The 20,819-nt window shown below is 37.3% G+C and overlaps 1 protein-coding gene and 1 pseudogene across 4 annotated transcripts in view; both read right to left on the bottom strand.

The window, feature by feature from the left end:
- Positions 1 to 20,819, bottom strand: part of Cyp20a1 (cytochrome P450 family 20 subfamily A member 1) — a 46,643-nt gene that overhangs the window by 15,763 nt on the left and 10,061 nt on the right. For 3 of the 4 annotated variants that reach the window (XR_012447350.1, XM_074071465.1, XM_074071463.1), the window contains exons 4-8: positions 20,488 to 20,630; positions 9,645 to 9,812; positions 8,544 to 8,622; positions 2,053 to 2,168; positions 1,262 to 1,316 (exon numbers count right to left, since the gene is read on the bottom strand). Coding sequence is in view for 3 of the 4 variants with exons in the window: in XM_074071465.1 (XP_073927566.1) it covers positions 1,262 to 1,316; positions 2,053 to 2,168; positions 8,544 to 8,622; positions 9,645 to 9,812; positions 20,488 to 20,630 (561 nt within the window). In the remaining variant the exon portion in view is untranslated. The remainder of the gene's footprint in view (positions 1 to 1,261; positions 1,317 to 2,052; positions 2,169 to 8,543; positions 8,623 to 9,644; positions 9,813 to 20,487; positions 20,631 to 20,819) is intronic. The other variant, XM_020160510.2, reaches the window with a different exon arrangement.
- LOC141422621 (small ribosomal subunit protein eS25 pseudogene) lies at positions 3,578 to 4,116 on the bottom strand (annotated as a pseudogene).

Below are 20,819 nucleotides of genomic sequence, written 5' to 3'. Positions count from 1 at the left end.
TAAAATATTAATTCAACCTTGGAAATGATCAATTTGTATGGTATACACAGATTGAGGAGGGGTTGTTTATTTTGTTTTTTTGTTTTTGAGATAGGCTTTCACTATGTACCCCAGGCTAGCCTTCAATTCACAATCCTCCTTCCTCATTTTCCCAAGCATTGAGATTACAGGTGTGTATATAATCACACCTAACTTGATTCAGATTTTTTAAAAGGTATTTAACATACATATGTTTTTAATGTAATATATTTTTAACAGGAAAGCATTAAAAAAGTTGAATACATTATTTTTGATACATGCTTGCATTAATTTTACTTAATCTATAATATTTGAACAAATCTATATGTCAAAGAAAAGGAATTTGTGGGAAGTCATTAAGGTTTCCCTGTACTAAGTCAATGAAAACACGTTGAATGAAGTTCCTTCCTTTTCGTTCTTTTATGATTTTCTTTAAAAATAGATTCCAATTGCACAAGGGCTTAGAGAAAAAACACAAAAAACATTTCAGGATACAAGCATTTGTGGAGATTAAACTTTCTAAAAATAATTCTGCTTAATGTTTTTTTGCAGAACCTTCAAAGGTTGTGAATAACAATAAAAAACCTAATTTATATTTTAGACTCATCATTTAAAATAATTCCTTAAAGCAGAAAGAGCTATAAGTGAAATCAAATGAACATAATTTTCAGGATTTTAAATTGATATCCTAATACTTCCTGTAGGCATTTTATCTTTCATATTTTTATAAATACTCTGAATGAACGGTGCTCTACTAATCTAAAAACCAGTAAGGAAACTTCGAAACAGATCACACGTTTCAGAATTTTAAATGGAACTCTTCAATTCCACCGAGAGAGATGTCCTTTTAAATCATGATGTCTGTAGCCTACATTCTCAGCTGGAGACCTGAAAAACAGCAGACTGGCTTGGAGTCAGGGAAAAGCAGCAGCAGAAAATGATAAAGCTTACTGCTTGCCTGGAGAGGTGTCAAGAGCATTTTATTTCCAAGGCACTAACTAGAATTCACAATCCATAAAATGTGTCAAGAAATTTATAGCCATTTTCAGAGGTGGCATTGAACACTTGGGATTAAAAAAAAAAAAAAAGGCACCTGTGTGAATCAAGCTTGTTAAACAAGAATAAAAAGCAGGGAAGAGAAATTGTGAAGAGGTCTTGCAAACAGTGTTTCCTTTATTTTTAGAATGGGTTTAACCTTGTATATTTTGTAGTCCATCTGAAAAATAAATTAATGTATACTTACGCTTTGCAGTTATTATGCAACCAGCCAGAGAAAATATCATACTGTCTTCTAGGATCTAGGAAACAAAATTAAATTTAGAAAATACGAGATTATAAGGCGCCTTATATTAAGTTCTACTAAAATAACCTAAAGAACAAAATTAGAATCAACAAAAGGAAAAAAAAACTATATTATTTCTTTCCTATGTCTTCACTTTTTGATGCAATAGACACTTATAAGTTGGAAATATTACCGGCTCATGCTATACTTTGGCAAACAAGATGGTTCAGTCTTATTTCTTCTGGCTTGGCCTAGCACAGCAACAAAATGTTGGGAAGAGTAGAGACTTGCCTGCCACTGTTCTCAGAACAGGATTCAATTTCTGCACCAACACACCCAGGAAACCATGTGTAGAGTGGGGCAAAAAAGCCCTCTAGTGAACTGGTGTGGCAATGACTCCACTCCTGTCCTTGGCCTGACAACACTAGAAGTACAGTGGTGCTGTTGGTAACAGACAACCACTGTGAACAAACCCAGCTGCCACACCTGGTCCTATGGGCACAGCAGCTTGGTCACCAAGGCTTATACAAGTCCTTCTCTTTTATGATCAGAAAATTTTGGTTCAGTGTTTGCTTATCCAAATATTAAATAATATACAGCTACTTCAAAGCTAAATCACAGGAGACTAAATATTTGTGCTTATTATGATGCATAATAAAAGAGAAGCCACTAAATTCTGGGAGGCATCCAGGTAAAAGTGAGTGACAAGCATGATTGTTTTCTAATTGATAAACAGTTAATAGTTACATCACCTGTTGGTCATTAAGGTTTCCCTGTACTAAGGAGTCAATGAAAACACGTTGACTGAAGTTCCTTCCTTTTCGTTCTTTTATGATTTTCTTTAAAATAGATTCCAATTGCACAAGGGCTTAGAGAAAAAACACAAAAAACATTTTAGGATACAAGCATTTGTGGAGATTAAACTTTCTAAAAATAATTCTGCATAATGTTTTTGTGCAGAACCTTCAAAGGTAGTGAATAACAATAAAAAATCTAATTTATATTTTAGACTCATCTTTTTTTGTGGAACTGGGGTTTGAACTCAGGGCCTCACGCTTGCTAGGCAGGTGTTCCACTACTTGAGCCACTCTACCAGCCCTCATCTACTTTCTTTCTTTTTTACCCTGTTTAAGGTACATACAAAAAAAAAAAAAAAGGTACATAAAACATGTAAGTACAGTTTAAGAAATAATTACAAAGCAAACACCTGTATCATAACTAACAAGGTCAAGATGTAGAACAATAACAGTGCCTAAAAGGCCTCCGAACACATCCCTGATCCTATCTCCACCTGCCTTCTAAATTAACTCCATAGCTTCTCTCAAGCCAGGTTTCACTCACTGAGAGACAGAAAAACTTGTGAAATAATCAGAAAAGTAAATTTTGAAACCTAAAAGATATAAATAACTGATATCCAATGGTCAATAAAATTATCCAGACTTGTTTCAGCTCTCACCTTACTTGACTTATAGTATCACTGTGATATCAATAACAGCTCTCCAGGAAACATGGCCTTGGTTGGCTCCCAGGACGTCACACTTCCCTACACTCCACACTTCCATCCCCTCCCCCTTTTCCTCCTGCTCATTCTTAAGTCTCCTTTTGGATTTCTTCTCAGCTCTTGAATTTCTTAAAGATGGAATATCCAAGGATTGAGCTCAGTTTTGGGACCTCTTTTCTTTCTGAATTTGCTACTGTTTTATTTATTTTTATTTTTTGGGCAGTACTGTGGTTTGAACTCAAGGCTTCAAGCTTGCTAGGCAGGCTTGAGATGGACTCTTGCTAACTTTTTGCCCGGGCTGGCCTTGAACCAAGATCCTCCAGATCTCTGTCTCCTTCATAGCTGGGATTATAGGTGTGAGCAACTAGGCCCAGCAATCTGAAGGAAATCTATGTAGCAAACACTTCCAAACTTCCTCCTGAACTCCAGATTCATCTATTTAACAACACACTGAACATCTCCACTTGGATGTCTGAAGCATATTAAACATTAACACACACTACACAGCATATTAAACCCAACAAAGTGAACTTTTGATTCTTCCAAAAAATCCTGGATCTTCCCATAGTCTTCCCATCTTATTTACAAATAATATCATTTTCCAGTTACTGAGGTCTAAAACCTATAAACCTGTGTTCTTTCTCTTCCTCTCTCTCCCCTGTCTCTCTTTTTCTCTCATACTATACATTTAATTCATCAGTCAATGCTGGTGGTTCTATCTTTACCATACAGACTAATTCTCTTCCTTTTTTGTTGTAGCTGAAGAACAAGAAAAATTTTTCTTGATTTAATAAAGTTTTATTTCTCCAAATGTACAGTTGGCTGGACCTGTTCATGCATCTTCACCAGCAGCTGGAGCATCTCCACCCTAAGTATTTCTTGTGTAAATTACTTGAGCTCTGTGCTTTGAAACCAATTTGATAAGTCCTTTAATAAGGAGCTCCTGAAGGGCTGCCCTGGCCAGAGAACCCTGAATCTTCAGCCTCTCAGAGACCACAGCTGGAGTTATAAGCTTATAGTTGGGAACTTCTTTACACAGTAAGTGGCTTTGTCAAACAGGACTAGGTTGTTGAGCTTGTCCCGAACTTTGCCTTTGGACCACTTCTTCTTTTTGGCCTTGCCCCCAGATTTGTTTACTGGGTCTTTGTCCTTCTTGGCTGACTTTTCCTCATCTTTCTTCTTCTTGTCGTCCTTGGGCGGCATCGAGAAGCTGGGAGAACAGTGGCGACCACTGTAGCCTTGCTAAGATGTCAGACAAAAAGGCTGAAGAACAAGAAATTTTATGTATTCACTGACATCTCCCTAGCACCTAAACATGCCAGGATTAAAAATCTTAATTAAATATTTATAAAACTGAAAGAATGTAGTACACATTAGTGATGAAAATGAGAAATTACTAACAGTGTAATGCTGTAGTTTCCAAACTTTGCTGTACTGTGGAACGACCTGGGAAGCTTTTTTTTGTTTTTTCTTTTGCAGTGCCAGGGATTGAACCCAGGGCCTCAAGCATGCTTGGTAAGTGCTCTACCACTTGAACTATGGCCCTGGCCCTTGTTTGTTTTCAAAACAGGGTCTTGACAGGCTAGCCTTGAACTTGCAATCCTACTGCCTTTGCCTCCCAAGTAGCTGGGATTATAGATGTATGCCACTATGTCCTGTTCACCTGGAAGCTTTTTTTTTAAATAGTAAAGTATAAGTCATACTTCCTAACAAGTAAATCTGAATGTTTAGAGATAGAAGCCTGGCTTTAACATTTTTAGAAAGACTTAGTATAGTGAAGTTTGGCAATTACTGCTATACATTCTCAATACTAAAAAAGTACATTTCAATAACTTGGGAAGCTTTGACAAAACTATTTGATACCTAGGGCTTTGAATAAACTGGTTTACGACAGGGCCCGATCTTCAGGTATTAAGTTCTTCAAGTGATTCTACTGTGCAGAGCAGATTGGGAATTATTCATTTAAGAAAGGAGATTCTGATTGGGATGGTTGATCATGACTGTCAACTTGAATGGATTGAGAAGCACCTAAAGATAAGTAAAGCACACATCTGGAGTGTCTCTTAGAGAGGATTAATTAAGGAGGGAAGAGACCCACCCCAACTGTGGGTGGCACATCCCATATGCCATATGCTGGGGGCCTGGATGGAATGAAAGGAGAAAAAAGAGAAAGCCAGCCAGGGCAAGAATTCTCATATTCATTCATTCTCTCATTCTCTCTCTCTCTCTCTCTCTCTTATGGCCACCATAAGATGAGCTGCTTTACTCTGTCATACTCTCTCCACCATGATGGACTGGAACCTCTCAAACTCACAAATACCAAAATATAATCATTATCAATAAAATCTCAAACCAGATCTATGCCTGATAGCCTAAGGAATATATATATACATATATCATGCTAAACAATCTACTTTTAATTGGAGTCATTTCACATTAGTCTAATCAGTATTGCTGAAATATATTCTTTAGCAAGGGGAATTAATCCAAATGCATTAATTGAGATAATCAGAAGGATAAAACAAATGTCAGGAAATGTGTCAATAAAATTGGCTTTTTTATTTTTAAAGGAAATCACTAGAATAGTAACCTAATGAAGAAGGGAATTCTATGTCCTGTGCATAGAACAGGGACAGCATATAGTAAGCCACAATTAAATATTTCTTAAAAGAATAAAGGAGCTGGGCGCCAGTGGCTCATGCCTGTAATCCTAGCTACTCAGAAGGCAGAGATCAGGAGGATCAAAGTGTGAAGCCAGCCCAGGCAAATAGCTCTCAAGACCCATATCTAGAAAATACCCATCACAAAAAAGGCTGGTGGGGTGGCTCAAGGTATACAAGGTGTAGGCCCTGAGTTCAAGACCTAGTACCACAAAAAAAAAAAAATAAAGGAAGACAAATCCTGTGAGGCAAAACTAGAATGTTGAAAAAAAATTCATTTTTTCAATGCAGCCTTTTTTGAGGCAGGGGTTTGAACTCAAGGCTTCACATTGGCAAAGCAGGTGCTCTATTGCTTGAGCCACATCCAGTCCATTTTGCTCTACTTTAGAGATGGGGGTCTCACAAACTATTTGCCTAGGCTGGCCTCAAACCACAATCCTCCTGATCTCAGTCCCCCAAGTACCTAAGATTAAGGGTATGAGTCAGTGGTGCCTGGTTTTCTTTTCCCTTCCTTCCTTCCATCTCACTTTGTTGCTCTTCAACTATGAATTTATTTCTTTCTTTAATTATGAAAGACAGCTTTGCTGGGTAAAGTATTCTGGGCTGGCAGTTATTCCATGCCCTCCTTCCCTTTAGAGTTTCTGATGAGAAATCTGCTGTTATTCTGATGGGTTTGCCTTTATATATAACTTAGCACTTTTCTCTTACAACTTTCAATATTCTTTCCTTATTATGGATACTTAATGGTTTTTATTTGTTTGCTTTTTTGGTACTGGGGTTTGAACTCAGGGCCTCACAGTTGTGAGGCAGGCAATCTACCACTTGAGCCACTCCCCCAGCCCATTAATGTTTTAATGATAATATGCCATGGAGAGATTCTTTGCTGGTCTTATCTGTTTGATGTTCTAAAAGCCTCCTGTACCTGGATGACTATCTCTATTCCAAGATTTGTGAAATGTTCTATTACTTTATTGAGTATGTTTTCTATGCCTTCAGCTTATACCCTGTCTCCTTCTATGCCCATGATTTGAAGGTTTGGTCTTTTAATAATGCCTCGGAGGTCTTGTGTGTTACATTCATACTTTCTTAATTTTTTTCATTGCCATTGTCTGAATGTTCTAATCATCCACCTTGTCTTCAAGCCCTTCCATTTGATCCAAACTATTTATGAAGCTTTCAACTGAGTTTTTATTTGAGTTCTTGAGCTTTTCATGTATAGATTTCCATCTTTATTGAGTCCCTTTCATATCCTGCACTGTCCCTTATTTCATTCAGTTGTTTATTTTGTTTCCCCTTTAAATTCATTGAACAGTCCAACAATCATTTTATCCACTTCACTATCATTAAGAATCCATAATTGTTGACTCTTGGAAGAGTCATATTGCCTTGTTTTTTTGTGTTTCTTGTGTTTCTGTGTTGAGATCTATGCAGCTGAGGCCAAATCATCTAATCTCCTGTAATCTCCTAGTTGAAGTATTCTCAATGCTTAGGCAGGACTAAGTAGTGGCAGTATTGATGTGTAGTTTCTCACCACCGGATTGGTGATATAGCTCAGAAGCCAAACATTTATCCAAGTGCTCAGGGCATGAGACCTGATCTCCAAACCACTCAGAGAAAAGAAAAGTAGCTGGAGTCTCTGAAGTTCCAACAGTACAGATTGATGCTGAACATGGACAATGTGTAGGGACAATCACGGGTCAGTTGTGCACTTCAGGGCTGCTTTCACTTTAGAATGTTCCCTTCTTTGTGTACTGAGAGCTGCTGCTGGCCAGAAGGAGCCTTGTAGTTTATGGGCCAGCAGGTTCCATTTGCTCCACAAGTTTCAAGGCGCACCAAACTCCTTGAACTCTTGGGCTCCAGTGATTCTCCTGTCTCAGCCTCCCAAAAGTAGCTGAAATTACAGATGTGTAACACTGTGCCCTGCCAGCCTACATATTTTAATTTACCCTGCTTGTTGCCAAAAAAGGAACTGAAGCAGGTCAGGATAAATGTATCAAAACATTACAACCAATCAACCACTGACAGAAAATACAGAACAACAAAACAGTATGGGAAAATAATTTTGGGTAGCTATTTTAAAATTAAAATTGCTGTTTTCTTGATAAATTTTATAAAATTGTAACCAATGAAAGACAATTTAAAAATATTTTTGCTCAATTTTATAACAAAATAATTTTGTTGCTACATTTTAACAAATATTTTATAATAATCACAACATTATTTTCTTAGCAATTCTTATAATGTTGGCAATTTAGTTTGGTTTTGGTTTTCTTACAGAGATAGTACTACAAATAAAGCCTGGGAGTGTGGCTCAGTGCTACAGTGCATGCCTGGCATATGTGAGGCCCTGGGTTCTATCCTTAGTACTATATATACACATGCAAAAATCTTCATGAACATTTTCTTTTCTTCCTCTCTCTCTTTTTTTTTTTTTTTGTGGGACTGGGGTTTGGACTCAGGGCCTTACATTTGCCAGGCAAGTGCTCTACAACTTGAGCCATACCTCACCCTTTTTGCTTTTAGGTTATTTTTCAAATAAGGTTGTACAATTTTTGCCTGGAGTGGCCTTGGACCACAATCCTCCTAACTATGCCTCCCATGAAAATTACAGATTACAGACTTATACCAACATGTCTGGCTTGTTAGATGAGATGGGTCTTGCTAACTTTTTGCCTGGGCTGGCCTCCAGCAGAGATCCTCTCAATCTCCGCCAGAGAGCTGGGATTATAGGTATGAGCCATGGTGCTCAGCAAATATTTTCTTCTTCTAGATAATTTCATCCATTATTTGTGACTCTTAATATGTATTGTCAAATTGCTTTCTAAGGATTGTATCCTTCTACTTTCCATGAATTCTGCATATTGTACCCATTCTGCAGTGAGTACTAGTTTCTTTCTGTCTACTTAAAGGCTTTCTCTCTTTTGCTGAAGAAAAAATTCCATTGTAGGAAATATGGGGAAAAAAAGCATAAGGAGAAAAAGTATACATGATCTATAATCTCACCAGAATCTCAGAGATGACCCTACTAAAACTGGGGCACATATCCTTTTCTCTATTAAAAATTAATAGTGAATAGATTTACCATCTTCATATTGTTTTTTCCGAGTTGCACTTTTATCCAGTGATCCATCTAGAAAGCCTTTTCCAATCTCAGACCAAACCTGAAAATAGGCAAACATATCTATTATCTTTGGTACAAAGATTTTTTTTTTTCACAGTTACTGGGGTTTGAACTCAAGGGTTACACCTTGAGCCACTCCACCAGTTCTTTTTTTGTGAAGGGTTTTTTTCAAGAAAAGGTCTTGCAAACTATTTCCCTGGGCAGGCTTCAAACCACAATTCTCCTGCTCTCTGCCTCCTGAGTTGCTAAGATTATAGATGTGAGCCACTGGCACCCAGCCAAAGATTTTATAAGTAACATAGAGCAGTGAAAGCTGGTAAGAAAAGAATTCCATCTTCACCAACAAATCTGATCTTATAAACTCTCCCCTTGTGTGTGTGTGTGTATATGTGTGTGTGTGTGGTACTGGGGTTTGAATTCAGGGCCTCACTCTTACTAAGTTGGCACTCCACTATTTGAGCCACTCCACCAGCCCAAGTTCTCCTTTTTAAATGTGGAGAATTTGTTCCACAGTTTGTGAGGATAAGGTTCAAGTATATTTTAATGGTTTCAGTCAAGGGCACATTCAAACCAATTACAGCCAGAAAGCGAAAATTTCTTTTTTTATCAAAGGAGTAGGGATGGAGAGGAAAGAGAACATGACAGCAGAATAAGTGCTCAAACTTTTATTTTATGGCTTAAGTGAATAAATAAAATTCACAAGTATAATTATAAATTTTTATTTCACTCAAGATATTGATAAACATTTGCTGCAGCCCAGAAGAGGTTAAAAATTACTCTAAGATAAGCAGCAGAATACATTTCTAATATTTCAAAATTGGGTCATTAGTCCCTGAAAAAAATCTTAACTTGGGCTGGGGGCACAGCTCAAGTGGTAGAGCACCTGCCTAGCAAGCATGAGGCCCTGAGTTCAAATGCACGTACCACCAAAAAAAAATTTTTTTTGCTTGCATTGGTCTTTTTAGCCCAAAATGAGGAAGTAAGCTTAATCTTGAGAAGCAAAGTCTGCATTAAGCTACATAATTTGATGAAAGAAGAATCTTAATTTGGCCCTAGACTTACTGTGCCATGATTCTTCTGGAAGTGAATGACTTCCTGCTCATCTTCAAATGTACTGCCCAGCACCATCTGTGTAACAGACTTCATAGCAAAGCCAAGCATGTGCTGGCTGAGGGGTACGTGCTGGGTCTCCGGGTAGGAAAGCCATTTATCTGCTAATTCCTCTGAGAGCTGAAAGAGAACAGAAAGCCACAGTGATTTACTATTTCTTCTCACTAATCTTGAAAAAATTCAACAAGAAGTCTAATTTCCTAGCATACACAGCTAAACTCTGTAATCAAAGTAAACACTTAGGTATTTCAGACTCTGGCCCCACCTATGACTGCATCTTCAATGGTTAAGGTTTAGTTTCTGTGAAAGTGTTGATTTGTAAAACAAAACAGAACCATTACTGCCACAATAAAACCAAAATATAAATTAAAAAATTCAAAGATAAGAAAAACCTTGTGGGGAGAGGGAGGAGGTGGGGGAAAGGAAGGGGGCGGGGGGGGGGGAAGGGGGAGTAATGACCCAAACATTGTATGCACATATGAATAAAAGAAATAAAAAAAAAAAGAAAAACCTAATGGAAATTAAAAATACACAAATCTTAGCACCTAATTACAAACAGAAGTTTACCTGAGTGCCTGTGATATAAACAACCAAGAAACATATGAAGGTGTGACAGTCTTGTACATGTGTTAATAACAGGGACCTCTCACAGCCTCTTTGTCATCCCTTTACTCACCAAAAATTTACTAAATCCCTTGTTGAATAAAAACAGTATGAAGTAAAAAGATCACAAACTTTGGAATCCAAAAAAACCTTGAATTTACTTCTATCTCTGTCACTTAGAAGCAGCTTTTAGCAATTTGCTTAACCTAAAGTTCAGGTTTCTAGTGTTAAATTGGGATGACACCTTCTACCTTGCATGGTTGCTGGGATGGGGACAATCAGATCCATGTCACATTAAGAGGTAAAGGTTTTGTCAGCTAATATATGTAAAATGTCTATCATTTTAGGAACTCAAGCTTCTTTTCCATGTTAAAGCTTCTTTATCTACAATAAAGTTAAGTCAGGTGTGGTGGCTCATGCCTGTAATTCTAGCTACTTGGTTAACAAGAGTGGATGGATCATGGTTTCAAACCAGCTCAGGCAAAAGGTTTGCAAGACCTGATCTCAACCAATAGCTTTGTGTGGTGGTATACACCTATCCTACCAGCTAGTTGGGAGGCATAGGTAGGCAAAATCATAAAACTCTATCCCCAAAATAACTAAAACAAAGAGGGGTGAGGGTGTGGCTCAAGCAGTAGATCGCCTATCTAGTAAGCTCAAAGGCTGAGTTCAATCCAAGCTCCACCAAAAAAAGAGAATTAAAATTAAATTTTTTAAGAAACAAAATATATATTCAAAATTAAAAGATTTAGCATTACATAAGTTTACACCTACTTAAAATGAAACATTTGAAATATAAAACTTATTTTAGAGAAAAGAGAGCTCAATGATTCCAAAGTATTAAGATTAATGGATTCAGCCAGTTAACATACTTGAAAAGAATTTTGAGATTTGGATGAAGTATGAATAAAATAGGAAAATATCTATTAAAATACAACATAACTCTAACTTAACAATTACCTTCAGGCTGGAGGTTAGCTCAGGGTAGAGCACATGCCTAGCAAACATAAGACCCAACACCACAAAAAAAGTACTTTGATGTTACCAACAAAGTAATTCTACCTATAGTGATCGCTCCTATCCACAGGTTCAGCTAGTCTGAAAATATATGGAAAATTCCAGAAATAAACAATTCATAAGTTTTAAACTGCATCTATTCTGAGTAGTGTGATGAATCTCATGCCATCCCACTCTGTCCTGCCCAGGACGTTCAATCTATTTCTGCTGTATACACAACTCACTCAGTAGCCATCTCAGTTATCAGAACTTCTGTGCTAATATTCACGTAGCCTGATCTTTACTTAATAATGGCCTCAAAGCCCAAGAATACTGATGGTGGCTATTTGGGTATACCAAAAAGAAGCTGTAAAGTGCTTCCTTTAAGTGAAAAGAAGAAAGCTCTTCACTTAGGGAGAAAATCATATGCTAAGGTTGCTAGATATTCTGCGTAGGAAAGAACACATTCGCATAATTTTTATTATAGTATATTATAACTATTCTATTTTATTATTAGTTCGTGTTGTTAATCTCTTATTAAGCCTAATTTATGAATTAAACTTTATGACAGATAAGTATGGAAAGAAACATGATATAAGTAGGGACTGGTATTATGTTTTCAAGTGTCTACTGGGGGTCTTAGAACATAAGACCCTATATGGGGGATCACTGTACCAAGGGATCCAGAATTGTGCATTTCCACAGGTGGGGCACATGCTCAGTAAAGGCCTAAGAAGACCCCCTCAGGTTTTGTACCTCATAAGCTTCAAGATCTGTGCAAGCAGGAAGTAAAAGTTCAGGTAGAGTAGCAAAAAGCATGGATAAGCGTTAAAGGAAGCCTCTGACACAAAGTCGATCTACAAACACCTGGAGAATGTTTTTCTTTTTTTTTTTTTTTTTTTGTTTTTGCTTTCTAGGTTATTTTGGCAAAACATTAGCTGACCACTAAGCTACTGGTCAGGCACTTCTGTGGTCACATGTGACAAAGAATATAGAACTTACAGACAGTTGAAAAAGACATTAAGGAAGCAAATAACAATAATCACAAAGGGCAGCACCAGCAAACTCCAAAGAAGGTGGGATCTGATTTCAAGAGCTGCCACAATGTGTAATATTTACAGTGCCCAGTTTTAAATTGAGAGGAAAAAATGAGACATGCAGAGAAAGACAGTGTGGGCGACTCATGGGAAAAGAAGAAATTAATAGGAACTTTCCATAAGGAAACTCAGGCATTGGAATAACTACAGACAGACTTTTAAATCAACTATCTTAAATATCCTGAAAGAGCTAAAGGAAATCGTGACAAAGAACTAAAGGAAACTAGGGGAATGATGTCTCAGTAAGTAAAGAGATGAATTTCAAAAGGCACCATATACACTCTGGAGTTGAAAGCACAGTAACTGAAATGAAAAACTCACTGGATGGGTTCAACTGTGGATTCCAGCAGGCAGAAAAATGAACCAGTGAGTTACATGAAAGGATAAAGTTGAAAGACTCCCCATTTGATGTCAAGACTTACATAGCTACAGCAGGTACTGACATTAGGATGGACAAACAGATCAAAAGAAAAAATAGATCCATCAAAAAATAGATCCAAACAAGCACAACCTATAGATTTTTAACAAGACCTAAGAAGAACCAGGGGAACTGAGGTGTAAGTCCTAGTCTGAGTCCAAAGACCCAAGAACCAGCAGCACTGATGTCTAATGTCCAAGAAAGGAGATGAGTATTTCAGTTCAAGTGGAATAAATTCGTCCTTCTGCCTTTTTGTTCTAGTCAGGCCCTCAACAGATTGGATGATGTCCACCTTCATTAGTGAGGCTACCTTTACTCAGTCAGATTCAAATGCTGATCTCCTCTGGAAACACCTCATGGCTAAAAGTAATGTTTTACTTGCAATCTGTGCATCCCATACTTCAATCAATTTCACACATACAATTAACCATCACACAGCCACCAGCAAAAGCAACCCTGGTCATGCCTTGTTCTTGGACTTCTAGACTCCAAAACTGTGAAACAATAAATTTCTGTTGTACAAGACACTAAATTTGTGTACTTTATTATATCAGCGCTAGCAAACTAATACACCATTGTGTGTGTGTGTATGTGTTTTGCTGGGGATCACACCCAGGGCTTTGTGCATGCTTGGCAAGTGCTCCACTACTGAGCTGCATCCCCAGCCACACACCATCTTAAAAATCATCTTCCCACATCAATAAATAAACAATTCTGGGCTGGGCGTTGGTTGTTCACACCTGTAATCCTGGCTACTCAAGAGGTAAAGATCAGGAGGATCCTAGTTCGAAGCCAGCCTGGGCAAATAGCTCTCAAGACCCTATCTCGAAAAACCCCTTCACAAAAAAGGGCTGGCAGAGTGGCTCAAGGTGAAGGCCCTGAGTTCAAAACCCAGTACCACAAATAAATAAACACTTCTGCTATCTTTCTTAATGTTTTATTCTAATCCATTCTATAGATCTACTATCCTTTATTTAGCTAATCCTCTTATCATTAGACATTTAAGGCTTTTCAATTTCTGCTATGATTAAAAAGTGTTGAAAAGTAATCTTTGTACATATCTTTATATGCATTTGGCTTCCTTAGATGTGAAATTGTTGGCTTAAGGAATAATTTCTTAAGCTTTTGATACATATTGCCAAGCTGTCTCTGGAAACCTTGTATTAATTTACTTTTATTAGCAGTATAATAATTTCCAGTTTCCATACCTTTGACAGGTATTGTCAGTCAAACATAAAAAAATGTCAACTCTTCATTATCCATTTTTCTATTGGGGCTTATATCTTTTTGTTTTCGTGTAAATGCTTTTTTTTCCCTAACATAACTAGTTTTTAAATGGAACCCAGTATGTATCTTTCCCCCACTAAAAAAAAAGAGTAAGAGATAGTTAAACATATCTCCGGTGACCTTTTCCTCTGAGACAATATACATATTTAAAAAATGGCTACAAATATTTATTCCTAAATATAAAAGATTACTCTCCAGATATTATATTATCTAGCAGAGACTGTCTCCCCACAAGACTGAACCAAGTTTGTTACATCATTAACAAATTAAATGTTTTCAGCCTATGCTGGTAAACTGTATTCTTTTCTTTCTTTTTCTTTTTTTAAGCTGTGACCATACAAATTTTGTTACCAAAACCGTCACTTATATCACAAACTCAGTTGTGATTTGCTCATGTCTTAATCCATTTGTTTTAAAGTACTCTAAAAAATAATGCAAATATTATAAATGTTTCATTCAGCATTTTTCTGTACTCTAGGAAAACATACCTAGAACATCTGTTAGAGGATTACATGACTGCTTTTAGTTTGTGAATTGTATTTCATATGTTAAATCATGTGAAAATTTTAATGAGCTTCATTTGATATTATTATATATTAATTTATTGTTGGCAGAAATATCCAAATACAAGACAAATGCTTTCCTTTGCTAATAGAAATCGTTTTTAAAAATCTCGTCAGGGTTGGTGGAATGGCTCAAGTGGTAGAGCGCCTGCCTAGCAAGTGAGAAGCCCTGAATTCAAGCTCCAGTACCACACCCCCTAAAAAAAGGTTAAAAAAAATCTCTTCAAATTTTGTCTTGTGTGATCACTGTACATTTACATGAATGACAGAGTTCTTTCAATTGGTTCTAGGGGTTGAATTATGGGACTATGTCTATGCTGGACTATCCTTTAACTTACATTATATATAAATCACATGAATATGATGTATATACTATAAAGATCCCCGAAATGGATGCTACCAATCTTATTATAGATCTTAAATAAGCATACGATGACTTACAACTTCAAAATGCTCACATTTAAATATTATGCTAATTTCTACTAACATAACATTGTATGAAAGAAAAATAAAGCAGTCTTACAATTCAACAGATAACATTTTTTCCTTTTCAGACATGGTCTCAGTATGTAGCCCAGGCTGCCCTCAAACTTTCAAAGCCCCTGCCTCAGCCTCCTGAGTGCTGGGAACACAGGTGTTTACCACCACGCCTGATTTCAATAGATAAGATTTTGAAGCGTATATCAGTTGATCAGAAAAAATTAACTTTCTTCTCAAAAAAGTCTTTGTTTGGTAATTATGGCGAATTATTAGAACTTCAGAGAAGCAAGTGGTTTTTAAATTCTACCTTGCATTAGGATATTAACTGCAATTTTAAAGAAGACTAAGATAAAAAGTAGCCAACCAAAACTACATTCCAAGAAGAACCAAGCTATAGAGAGGCAATATAGCCCGATGGGTAAGTATATAAGCCCTGGAGCCAGACTCGGTGTGATTAAATCCTAAATGTACTACTTATTTATTATATTTCTTAGTTGTATGATCTTGGAAAAGCTACTTACTTAACCATTAATTTTCTTCATCTATAAAAAGGGGAAAATAACAATACCGACCTGTAAAGTTTTTGCGAGGATTAAAGGAGTTAACACAATCCATTAAACCAACTAACTCAATTTTGGCTACTAATATTTTCACTGAATTATCAAGGAGATTTTGAATATTAGTCATGGATTCTAAAGTCCAGAAGTACTTGTTTATTCAAAATATAGCTTGAAGTCACAAGAAAATGCAGGATTAAAGTATAGAAGAGAGAAGTTACACTCCCAGAATTACACACAGCCTTGAAGCAAAGATGGTTAGGACAGGAAGAAGCCAGAGCTCACAGGATGAAACTGAGAGGATTAGAGTTGGTAGAGGATTTAGTCAGATCTGGATTTACATTCAAAGAAAACTAAAAGGATTACTGTGGTAATAGGAAGCATAGCACTTATTTGACCCTGGTAAAAGGTATTGTTCTAGCTGATCTTAAAAAAATCTACTGGAAGGGGAGGAGGAGACACTCTGACAGCAGCACTCCTAACAGTGTTCTTGCTGATTAGTCATTTAATTGATGTTTATTTATTCAAGATAGGGTCTCACTAAATTGCTCAGGCTGGCCTCAAATTCATAATCCTCCTAGCTAGAGCTTTCCAGGTAGCTGGGATTATAGCCACATTCCTCCACACCCGGCTTCTGAAGGCTCTTTCTGACTCATGCCTCTAGTTTGTGCTACAAAATTGACGATATAAACCTGAAGCAGATTTCTCACATCTGAACCAAAGCTTGAAAACATGATGGAAGGGCTGTGAAAATGGGAATTAACTTCGCTCCTGAATTTGCCTTCAACTGGGGAGAAAAAAGGATGGAATACAACAAATAATTTCACAATAATTACTAAGTCATCAATAGGGAGGAAAAAGGAATGGAATACAACAAAAAAAGGATGGAAAGTTTGGAAAATAGAGGCTGTCATAAAAGACAAAGGAAGTGGAAGCCACATGTGGCTTTACACTCCCCAAATCCCAGCATTCAGGAGAATGAGGCAGGAGGATTACTCGGCTATATAGAAAGACCCTGTCTCAAAAAGAAAAAGAAAACAATATAAAAGAAGTTAGAATTATTTAGTTTGAAAAAACACATAGGAAAAAATAATTAAGAGTTTAAAACCCTAATTTTAATGAAAGATAAAGGTGTTTCTATTATTACTGAAAGCAAAGCAAAGAGAAATGGGCAAAATTCCTGGAGTTATGCTATGAAATACAAAAATATCTCTTACTGAGAAATGTTAGGCATTTACACAGAGCAGCAAGGAGGATTCTGACTGGGGGACTCAGGAAGGTGCATAGCTGCTCTGGGAGGACAACGTACGGTGACAGAAGCAGCTGTGGCCATCGGAGGAGGCAGCCTGAGGCCCAGAGAACACGATGTGTGCACAGCCTATACAGAAGCTTGAGACAGGAAGCAGTAACAACAGCAGTGAAACTCGAGGAGTTGGGTACAGAAGCTTCTTGATAATCCATGAATATCAGTTACCAGCTTCAAATAAGAACTGGAAAGGATACAGACAACCATAAAATTCCTGTCCAATTTGGTTATAGACACGAAACCATATAGAGAAGAACCAATGTATTAAGTAATACTTAGGGTAAATTCAGCAAATCTGCATCAAGTCTTGAAAAGCGACTGTGAGTTTGAACTCTAATAAGGAAAAAATGGTATTAAACATTTTCCAAATATAATTTTTGCTTTGTTTTTTTTGAGACAAGTTCTTGTGATGTTGCCCAGGCTGGTCTTGAACTCCTGGACTCAATTGATCTTCCTGCCTCAGCCTCCTGAGTAGCTGGAAGTCTAGCAGCTTCAGATGAAACTTGTCTGGTATTGTTTTGAGACTGGACCTTACAGTGCAGCCCAGGCTGGACCTGGTTCATGATCCTCCTGCTTCAGCTTCCCAGGTGCCAGGAGGACAGTCTGTGTCACCATGCCCAGATACAATTTATAAAAGCAGACACCAAAAGAGTCAACAGTGTCATTTTAAGAGCCACTGTGTATTTTTATAATTCAAAAAGCTATAGAGTTGAGGTATAGCTTAGTGGTAGAGCACTTGCCTAGTATGCACAAGGCCCTGGCTTCAATCCACAGCACTGCAAAAAAAATTACAAAAATGCTTATAATGTGCAATCAGAACATTTTCAGGACAAATGGAAAAAGTTACAGAAGTGGGAAAGGAAAAGAAACTAAAACTGACCAAGTGGATATTATATACTAAACATTATTAGGCCATTTAAAAATCCTGTCCACATTGGTATGATATCTGGCACTTGCTTGAAAATAATCCAAAGAGAAGTCAGGAAAAGGGGTCTGGATAAAATGAGATTTAATTTAAACTAATAACTATTAAAGTTTAGTGATGAGAGCATGAATGGTCATTTTATTATTGTTTATCTTTCTATAAAATTTTCCATTATTTGAAAATCATTTAATCTATATAATGTGAGAATAAGTGGGATGTGTTTGTACATTTGTGAATGAATATGTGTTTAATCTCTACAGAATAGAAATGACTTCAACGTAACTCTGTAAATGAGACAGATATAGGCCCATCAATTATAAAAACCCTGAACAAAAGAGTAAACGTGCCGTGTGTGCTGCTTCACACCTATAATCCCAGCTACTCTGGAGGCAGAAGCAAGAGGATTGTGAGTTCAAACTGGATCAGGCAAAGTTAGCAAGACCCTACCTTAAAAATAAAATAAAAATATTCAAATGGTAGGGCACTTGCCTAGCAAATGCAAGGCTCTGGGTTCCATTCCTGAAAAAAAAAGAAAAAGAAAGAAAAGAAAAAAAAGAGGAAATGCATACGACAAGTTGGAAACATGAAAAGGAGGTGCAGATTCAGAAGAGCAGGAAAAATATAAGCACAAAGAAATGTTAACAGGACAGAAGAATGTGGAGAGAAGGTAGCAAGCACAAGGCAAGAAAAACTATGCTCAAGCAAAGGGAAAGGAAAGGTATTTCTTGAGTGGTTACTGTGTTCTAAGACCTGTTGTCAGGCATTTTACATCATCTCATGATCCCCACAGCAATTTGTAATCTGGATGTTATTATACTTAATGTACACAAGAGGAAATGAGAACTCACAAAGGTCAGATAATATACAAATGATCAGAAGATGCCAAATGATTCAAAGCCTCTTTTCCCTGATGCCCACGTTTGTCTTGCATTGCACAGTAGTGCAATTTCCCAAGCAACCATGCTAAATGTGCATCAAAATCTTTGCTTGAAGAGGCTGGGGAAAATGGAAGGAATACATACTCCAAGAAGGAAGAAAGAGAGAGACAGAGAGAAAGAAATAGAAACAGAGAGACAAAGGCAGAGAAAGAGAGAGAGAGAAAAAAATTGATTTAACTTTGTGATGTCAGTATATCCAGGTTGGTAGGGAAGTTTAAAGAGGGTATGTAGGGGAAATACATTTAACTAAAGTGGAGATTGGAGTAGAACTAGCCAGGCAAAGCTGGAAAAATGTTTCAGAATAGAATTAGCAAGAATAGACCCATGGAGGTAAGAGGAGAATGAAAGAGTTGAACTTCAGGCTGATCAATATTCAATCAGTGATTTAATAAATAATTACCAAGGGCCTGCTTCTTACGAACAGCCACGCACACAGCAGTAATCAAAACTGAATAGTCCCCACTTTCATGGAGCATATACTTTAGTGAGGGAGACAGACATTATAAGAATGACACAAAATGTGATTGCAAACTGAGAAAAGATTTGTGAAGGAAAGGTACAGAGTGCCTGCCTAAGAGAGGACCTTCCTAGGGGTTGGTGGTGTGATCAGGAATGCTTCCCAGGGAAAGTGACACTGACATTGCTTTGAAAGGTATCTTGTCCCCGGCCCCTTCCTGTCTTTCTCTGCTTCCTGGCTGCCATGAGGTGAGCAGTTTTCCTCCACTGTGCCTTTCCACATGATGTTTCTACATTGCCTAAGAACAATGCAACCAGCTGACCATGGAATGAACCTTTGAAACTGTGAGCCAAAATAAATCCTTCCTCTCTTTAAAGTTTTCACAGGTATTTTGTCACAGCGACAAAAAGTGACTAATACAGTATGGGTTAGTATTGCTGTACTTGGACTTTGCAAATCATCTGTGGAATTGGGAGGCTCCCCTCCTAGTAATGTCCCAGTAGAGTCTGGGTAATCTGCATTTTTAACAAGGGGGAGTGTTTCAGGTGTCCTCAGATCATGTCTAAGGAAACAATGGGTTAAGAGGCTGGCTAAAAACAATGGACAAATTAACTCATAGAGAAAATTTCTTCAGGCTGGGTATGGTGGTACAGAGCTATAATCCCAGCTACAATGGAGGCAGAGGTAGGAGGATCGAAGTCTGAGGCTAGCCCTGGGCAAAAAGTGCAAGAACCTATCTGAACAATAAACTAAAGCAAAAAGGGCTGGAGGCGTGGCTTAAGTGGTAGAATACTTGAGCCTAGCAAGTGCAAGGCCCTGAGTTCAAACCCCAGTACTGCCAAAGAAGAGAAAATAAAAAGAGAGAGAGAGAAAGAAAGAGAGGGAAGGAAGGAAGGAAAGAAAGAAAGAAAAGGAAAAGCAAACCTCAGATCTCTCTATTCCCATCATTCCAACTTACACAGTGGGTCTAGATGTAAAGATATTTTTGTTTTGTTTTATTTTTTGGGTTTGTGTGTGTGTGTGTTTTGTTTTAGTATTTCAGGAAAATAAAAATCAGCTTAGAGAGACAAGTAAGAAAAGAGTGGCAAAGACAGGTCACACCAATAGTTTAAAAATATAGTATTAACTACACTGGACAACACCAGACACAAACTACTTGTCACCTTACCTTTAGCAGAAGAGGAAAATTACTCTGCAGAGAATCAGTCACACCATTTTCATACAATTTCTTCCTCATGTGGTTTTCACTCACATTTCCTGCACCCGACTGATACCTTAGTAAGGACTTTAGCATAGTTTCAAAAGGGTCCGCTGAAACAGATTAAATATTTCTAAATCAAAAATAATTGACCAAAAGAAAATAATGTCCATCAAGAAATCAAAACAGTCAGGTAGGTAAAGAATGATAGCTAGGAGCACAGCAGTTCTTTTCACAGCTCCAATATTTTCTAAATATAAACAGTTGAAGAGTGAATGAAAGTTAGCAAGAATGTAATATCC

Source organism: Castor canadensis, chromosome 4, assembly GCF_047511655.1.
Source record: "Castor canadensis chromosome 4, mCasCan1.hap1v2, whole genome shotgun sequence".
In the NCBI taxonomy this organism is placed as follows: Eukaryota; Metazoa; Chordata; class Mammalia; order Rodentia; family Castoridae; genus Castor; species Castor canadensis.
This window is presented reverse-complemented; position numbering and strand designations above follow the sequence as displayed.